The 8,008-nt window shown below is 42.9% G+C and overlaps 1 protein-coding gene across 1 annotated transcript; it reads left to right on the forward strand.

The window, feature by feature from the left end:
• Window positions 1-3,956: 3,956 nt before the first annotated feature.
• LOC119268205 lies at window positions 3,957-7,487 on the forward strand. The gene is made up of 7 exons (XM_037549783.1): window positions 3,957-4,115; window positions 4,233-4,294; window positions 4,416-4,499; window positions 4,893-4,947; window positions 6,597-6,732; window positions 6,885-6,935; window positions 7,026-7,487. Exons 1-7 carry the CDS (start codon window positions 4,040-4,042, stop codon window positions 7,123-7,125), a joined length of 564 nt encoding a protein of 187 aa, XP_037405680.1. The 5' UTR covers window positions 3,957-4,039; the 3' UTR covers window positions 7,126-7,487.
• Window positions 7,488-8,008: the final 521 nt, after the last annotated feature.

Genomic DNA, 8,008 nt, shown 5'->3' on the forward strand with positions numbered 1-8,008 from the left:
GCAATATGATGTAAACCCCATCTTTTTATCCTCGATGGCAACAATACAATACGTGTCGTTTCCCTTTCTGTCACCGGGATCGAGCACCGCAAGATTGAACCCAAAGCTAAGCACTTCTCCCATTGCAAGAAAGATCAATCTAGTGGGCCAAACCAAACTGATAATTCGAAGAGACTTGCAAAGATAAACCAATCATACATAAAAGAATTCAGAGAAGATTCAAATATTGTTCATAGATAAACTTGATCATAAACCCACAATTCATCGGATCTCGACAAACACACCACAAAAGAAGATTACATCGAATATATCTCCAAGAGAATCGGGGAGAACTTTGTATTGAGATCCAAAGAGAGAGAAAGAGAGAGAGGAAGCCATCTAGCTACTAGCTATGGACCCGAAGGTCTGAAGTAAACTACTCACACATCACCAGAGAGGCCATGGAGTTGATGTAGAGGCCCTCCATGATCAATGCCCCCTCCGGCGAAGCTCCGTAAAAGGCCCCAAGATGGGATCTCTTGGGTACAGAAGGTTGCGGCGGTGGAATTAGGTTTTCGTGGTGCTCCTGGATGTTTGCGGGGTACGTAGATATATACATGAGGAAGAAGTAAGTCGGTGGAGCAACGAGGGGCCCACGAGGGTGGAGGGCGCGCCCAGGGGGGTGGGCGCGCCCCCTGCCTTGTGGCCTCCTCGATTGTTTCTTGACGCCTACTCCAAGTCTCCTGGATCATGTTTGTTCCAAAAATAACGCTCCCGAAGGTTTCATTCCGTTTGATATTCCTTTTCGGCGAAACACTAAAATAGGCAAAAAACAGCAATTTGGGCTGGGCCTCCGGTTAATAGGTTAGTCCCAAAAATGATATATAAGTGTAAAATAAAGCCCATTAACATCCAAAATAGATAATATAATAGCATGTAGCAATCAAAAATTATAGATACGTTGGAGACTTATCACCCACTCGGACGAGGCTGGGCAGGTGGCCGCTTGCTGGGCCATGGACGGCTAATGTGGAGGCTGCTAGGTGCATGAGGCTGCGTGCACACATGCTGAAGCGAGGATTTGTTTGAGATAAAAAGGGACTGAGTCCCTCACGTCTGGGCCGCAGACGTGCAACATTAAGGCAAGGACAATACTATTGGTACATCATAATGCAAGGACATTGACGAAGCAAAGCTAGCATCTGAAGTTGTGCAAGTGAGCTACTCCACGTGAAGACTAGAAGCTGTTCTGTTGGATTTGCAACTAGTATACTTGGTGTACTTGGGGATCACGGAAAGAGTGCTTGGTATTTTTTCACAGGTCGGTTGTACAAAGAACCATGGAGCCAACGGGTACCAGGTTTGAGGTGGAGATGTTCGATAAAACTGAAAACTTTGGGTTATGGCAGACAAAAATAAAAAATTTGTTGGCACAACAAGGATGCTTGAAGGCGTTGCGGGATGTCAAGCCAGATGGACGATGAGGACTGTGAGGAGTTGTAGATGGTTGCAGTCAGGAAAGTTCGGCTGGGTTGGACTAGATGGGTCTAACGGATAGACGCAAGTCAGTTGGTACAGAAGACGGTGGTGGGATCGGCAATTACGACATAGGAGCGTGATGTTAATGGTGACCAACTTCTGGGGCATGGAAACACGTGGCGCATGCCTAAGGACTTGTGTGGCTTTGACAAGACTATGACGCGGGGTTGATTCAAAACGGTGCGCACATGAGAGCTTGGAGTCAACGAGGCGCGGGGTGGCACGTACAACCACCATGGAGTCACGTTGAAGGTGGAGCTGGATTGAGGGGCTATGGCGTCAGTGCACAAAGAGTCGAAGCCTATTCAGCCGCGGGAAAAAAGTGAGTGACATGCAGTTCGGACTGGGGCGCAGTGGTCTGATGGAAGCGTGAAACTCGTCATCTATCGGTGATGGTCGATGGTACTCTGCGGTGAGGGTTGAGTGGTGTGGGTTCGCGACCCTTGAGACTCGACTGGGACAGCAGAAACTCGACGCGGTAATAGCGGCGAGGCATGCGGTATGCACGGGATATGGAGAGGGGCCGAGGCTCTTGTGGTCATACATGTGGTGAGACAACTGCGAATTTGACTCGGGGTGATTACAAGCAATGGTGAAATTCCTTCAATTTTCAGACAGACGGTCAAGAAATGAGCGGTGATGTTGAGTTCAGGTAACTCTTATATGCGATGCACAATATGTGAGTTGTTCACTTTCACGCAGGTCAGTAATCAGTGTGTGATGGCATTGGACTAATGCTCTGGAAGTTAGGAGCGCAGACTAGAGTAATGTGGAACTTAATTTCGCTGGAGCATTGATTGTGGTCAAGAAAAGAAGGGACTAGAAGTTGCAGGTAGAGTCACATGGAGTCTTGGAGTAGCAGCGGTGCTCATGGAATAAGCTCAAATCCAATGTACATGGAAATTTGACGCATTGACAAATTCAAAATGGTGAAGAATATTTGCCAAGGTGGAATTTATTAGAGTAATGTCGAATATAGTGTACAAGGTAAGTTATAGTTAAATTTGTAGTTGATTGTGTTAGATAGGATATGGAGTCATGCTCAAGTAGGACACTTGTATCCTAGGCCTCTTATATATAGCAGGGATAGACACACGATGTAATATATGCCAACATAACGCCGGAACGCAGGGGAAGCAGGCGGCATGTGCCGGCATCCAGGGCGACCGGGTGCGGTATTGTAGCGGTATCGTGGGGGAGCGTCCATAGTCAGGCCCCGAGAATGTAGCCATATCGATGAACCACGTTAACAAATCTCAGTATCGTGCTCGTATGATTGCTTAGTCCTCGGATGATCGACGATTCCTCGAATTTATTCTAACAGTGCTCATGAGAATATGGTGTGCATGTGTATTCATAGGGATGAGTGTATGCGTTTGTATATGAACGTTTGTGTCTGGATTTTGTTAAAAATATATGAAAAAAACTAACGCCCAAACGTGTGACATCTTGTACATCACCCACATGCTTTCTTTACCACTCATTTTGCCACATGTAAACATATGACATCAGCAGGAATCTTTTAGATTTTTGGCTGAAAAATGTTTTATCTCCTAATTAAAAAAATCAAATTAAAAATTCGTTTTCACTATTAAATCTGCCTCGACGAGATTTTCAAAACTAGACCTCATGTTGATATGTTTCGACGAATTTCTTTTTTGCCCAAAAGTTGCCATGATGTTTACACTATAGTTGTCATAGTGCTTAAGCTAAAGTTGCCATGTGGCAATTTCAATTTGTAGAGCATGACAATTTTAGTATTTCGATAATGGCAAGTCCAATACTTTGACCATAAACATTATTTTTGTATGAACCACGACAATTTTAAGTCCATGTATCATGGCAATTTTAGTTTATGGTTCATGAAAAGTCTAGTTTCTTAATTCCTTGTTTTATAAATGTCAAATTTACTTTTAAATGTAGAAGAAAATAGCTGAAACATATCATAACAACTTTAGTAAACATCATGGCAATTCATGTGCAATAAATATGGCAACTTTTAAACCTAAAAAAATTCATCGAAATATGTTGATATGAGATCTAGTTTCGAAGATCTCGTTGCGAGGGATTTAATGGTGAAAACGGATCTTCAATCGGATTTTTCATTTAAGACATAAATTATTTTAAAAACTAAAAATCCAAAAAAAATCGCACATACATGCATGCAATAAAATGACGCAGTTTGTGTGTTATAGGATGTGTGAGCGGGTTTGGCTCATACCACATGTATAGGCATTAGCGTTGTTCAAAAATATTATGTTCCGTCGACCTCGTGCGTTTTTGTCGTCCTCGCACCATCTCATTGGACTGGGCCGCATCATGCTCATGGGCCGATGGATTTGCTATGTTCTGCCGGTGTTTAGCCGTTGCCACTGGATGCTGCACGGACGGTGATCCGTGTTGGACGTCCCTCTCTGCAGTAGTTTTGTTCTACGTCAGAAGATCTCGTTCTGCTTTGCATTCCAAACTGAAACAGTGCGCCGGAACTCTGCATAGATTTCAGGCCGGAGGACGGACGGCGATGACTACGAGGAGATGGTGGAAGCGGCGCGACGGCAGCGACGACGCCGACGATCTCGTCCCCATGGACACCCAAGGCATGTACCATCGTGCGCGCACCTCCTTTCCTCCCACCCTTGTGCTTGGATTCCAGCCATCCCCGATTTCCTGAACCCCTTTTCGCATTTGTTGTCGTCCTTGTGATCTGCGCGCAGAGCAGGAGGAGCTGGTCCGTTCCCTGGAGCAGAAGCAGGTGCACCAAAGCCGCCGTTGGAGGGTAAGTATCGCCGCCAATTACCGACTCGTTCGACTTAGGGTTTGGAGGTCTTGCCATGGGGAATGGTTCTATTCAGTTTGATTTGGTTCTCACACTAGGCCGTTGCTTCTTGATTGGGCAGCTCGTCTTTGCGGGATTCCTCCTGAGCTACACGGTCTTCCTCGTCTACTCCAGCTTCCACCATGCCTGGTCTCCCTGGGAGCTGGTTAGTTGCTTGAGGCTATTATCTTAATTCTTTACACGGTCTTCACTTTTTATCAGTGATGATTTCATCCAATGTTCAATGCCACTTTCAACTGGTGTAGAGCTCAGCATTGGCATTTGGCAGTATACGTCGTAAGTCAGTTTTGTGTGGATTGAGGTTTGGTCGCAGCTACTAGTTGGATTTTGTCCATTGAAATAACGGAGTTTTCTTTAATAGCACATGTATTAGTGCTCTGTAATTTTATCTACACTCTGAAAACATTCACTAGTACAACAGTGCTTAACCATCATAATCCCCGAAATCATGGTGTATGTTGCATGTATTGGTGAATTTATTTCGGAACGATCATGTCTTTATGTATTGTTGTCTGACTCATTCTGCGCAAATGAACAGCGATACCATGCTTACTTTATGGAAGATTTGCCTTCGCCGATGGTCATTGTTGCAGGTAACAGTGGTTACTGAATATTTACAGCTGGTAGCATAAACAAGTCATCGTTGCAAGGCATTGTTCTGCATACAAAATTCACAACAGCTTACACAGTGTCTGCATGTTGCATTATTCAACCTTTAAACACTGAGAGTTCATACTCGCTCAAGGTAATAACATTGCATCTTACTTTTGTGAAAGCGACTGAATTATATATGTCCTATATCAGGTCCCTGCATCACCAGGGGCTTCCCTTGTTATTGCCACCAATCTACAGTTAACACCCCTCAAATGTTTTTTTACTTTTCCATTGAGGTTTTAGTAAGCTCATTTTTTAAATCTGAAAACTGTAGTACAGTTGCTGTACGGTAATTTTCATTTAAATCAAAAATATGTACAAAGCTAACAGCAACAAAAAAAGTTCATGAAAGTTTCCAGCTCTAGGGAAATCCATATGTAACAATTGTTCTAAATCAAATGTGACTATCCGATGACTGAAACCTTCCTTGTACTTGCTCTTGACTCTTATCTGTACAAGTTGTAAGTCATATCTGATTAAAAACCTCCAAGACTGAATTGATGGGTTTGGGCGTTGAATATCTTGGAGTTTCTCTGCATCCAAATGTGCCAGCACCCCATAATAAGAATATCCATTGCAAACATGGCAGGGAGAGAGTTTGAGGTGAGCACCAGTTCATCTAAAACACAGATCCCTCTTCTTCTGTCATTGGTAGTGTAAGTTCCTTTTAAGTGAAAGGCTGATATCAGGAAAGATCACATCTGGTGCGCCTGGCAGTACCGTTATGATTAATTCATTCATGTAGGCTTATTTGCTGCTCCCTCTGAGCCGTATTAATTGTCGCTGCTTTAGTACAATTTTGTACTAAAGTTGTATTAAAGCAACGACAATTAATTTGAATCGGAGGGGCCGAGGGAGTAGTATTTTATTCCAAAACATCTGGAACAAAATATGTTACTAAAGCTGGTCAGGCCGGTCTTAATGGGGAGTAACATATATTAGTATCATGCATATGGTACTACCTCCCTAATGCATAGTACCATACATTAGTATCATATACTCCCTCCGTTCCTAAATATAAGTCTGTTTAGAGATTTCAATAAGAACTACATACAGATGTATATAGACATGTTTTAGAGTGTAGATTCACTCATTTTGCTCCGTATGTAGTCCACATTAGAATCTCTAAAAAGACTTATATTTAGAAACAGAGGGAGTAGTACTTTATTTAGTGACATGCATGACACATACTAGCATAGCATTTATTATGATACGGTATCATGATATGATACTCAACCGTCTCTTTTTTCATTTAATTATATGTCACCTCATCAAAACTGCCTAGTTGGCATGCATGATACTAGCTATGACACTCCCATTACAACCAACCTCATAGTGGGAGTAACTTAGCTAGTAATATAGCGCATCCCAAGGCAAGTTTGCTTAATGAGGAGGTGTTTGTGGCAACATTAATATGTTACCGTAACATAACACACACCCCAAGACAAAATGAGTCTAGATCTAAATAAATGAAAGTTTGCATGATAAGTACCACACATATGTTACTCTCTGCTATGACCAGCCTAATGTACACATAAGTAATTTAACCTCTCTTCGTTTCAATGATGTATGATTGTGAGTAATGCAGATTGGATAGCTGCCCTTGCATGCTTATTCGCAGTTAAGGGGCTACTACAAGCATCCAACTCCTCAAAGAAGTGGATGTGGTATTCATTCTATGTTGGCATGGCGGTTGCCATCTTCTGGACATACTACCTCTTGAAGTATGTTATTGTTATCCTACAAACAATTCGTATATCCTTGTTATGTCAGAACGTAGCATATGAGGCTAATGCTGCTCCAGCCATGACCGATACTGACCGACAGCACATAGAGCTTATTATTCAGTCATATGTTTGTTTCTTCTCCCCTGCAGGTTACCAAGGATCCGATGGGATGTAGTGTGGCTCCCGCTTGGCCCTTTGATGTATGTTTACTTTCTCCTCCTTTGACCTGCTTTTCTGCGGAGAATTCACGAGTGACAACATTCTCGCCTGTTACATGTCTTGTTTGGCAGTGCTTCTGCATTGAGCCTCTATGTGGACCATATGCTAATGAAGTCGATGCAAGATATCAGCACCTTGAGGGGCTACATGTACAACTTCAAGTCCCTGTGATGCTAAGCATACTTCTCGTCTGGGTCATGCACTTGCCTGCACTGTGTACATGGGATACCGCATCATTCGTTTCTACTTGCGACCTCTCGTTCTCGACTTCAGAACGTCAAGTCAAAATTTTCTTCTTCTTCTTCAACATCAAGTCAAAATTAGTAGGGAGTACTAGTCTAGTTTCCCCGCAAAAAAACAATAGTATACTAGTCTAGTTGCGTCAGCTCTGCGTATGAATTATCCCTGCTCGCCTAACAGGAAGGAAAACTGATACGAATCATCTACTTCTCAATGGCTGCTTGTTGATCACTCTTACCTAACTTAGACCAAATCCAACGGGCGACCTCAAATGGACGTCTGTTTTGTCTGAATTTTGTCCGTTTGTGTTGGGCAAATGGGCGGTGTCCGGCTGTGTTCTTGGCAGTGTGCTCAACACGGATGACGCATCTGGTCTGCCACGGCTGACCGGAGGCCAAATGTAGACACTTTTTGAACCGAACATTGCACATTGCAAATAGTTTGACACAAATAAATTAAACATTGCAAATAGTTTCACATTTGAATAAAAACGCAATCAAATAGTTTTACAGCCCAATCGAAATTGTCTTGAATGCATGGAAAGAAAATGAACCAATATATCTATTGGTTATCAATGTGATTTCACATGTGCTCGGTGTGCTCAACCAAGACGTTTTGGAGTTGGAAATAAGATGGAATTGGGTGAACTCTTCAAACATTGTCGGTTCTTGATGCTCAGGCATAACATTTTCATCCTGATATTCAAACCCTTAGTCGTAGCCATAGATGTAGTCATCACACTCATCCTCAACGATCATGTTGTGTATGATCACACAAGTAGTCATCACCTCCCAAAACTTCTCGGTGCTCTATG

The sequence above is a fragment of the Triticum dicoccoides genome, chromosome 3A (genome assembly GCF_002162155.2).
Source record: "Triticum dicoccoides isolate Atlit2015 ecotype Zavitan chromosome 3A, WEW_v2.0, whole genome shotgun sequence".
In the NCBI taxonomy this organism is placed as follows: Eukaryota; Viridiplantae; Streptophyta; class Magnoliopsida; order Poales; family Poaceae; genus Triticum; species Triticum dicoccoides.

What these genes read in the sequence shown, in the direction of transcription:
- LOC119268205 (XM_037549783.1), top strand. Translation starts at nt 4,040, where the DNA reads ATGACTACGAGGAGATGGTGGAAGCGGCGCGACGGCAGCGACGACGCC. An exon ending in ACCAAAGCCGCCGTTGGAGG is followed by an intron (nt 4,295 to 4,415) that starts GTAAGTATCGCC and finishes TTGATTGGGCAG; the next exon opens with CTCGTCTTTGCGGGATTCCT. An exon ending in CTCCCGCTTGGCCCTTTGAT is followed by an intron (nt 6,936 to 7,025) that starts GTATGTTTACTT and finishes CTTGTTTGGCAG; the next exon opens with TGCTTCTGCATTGAGCCTCT.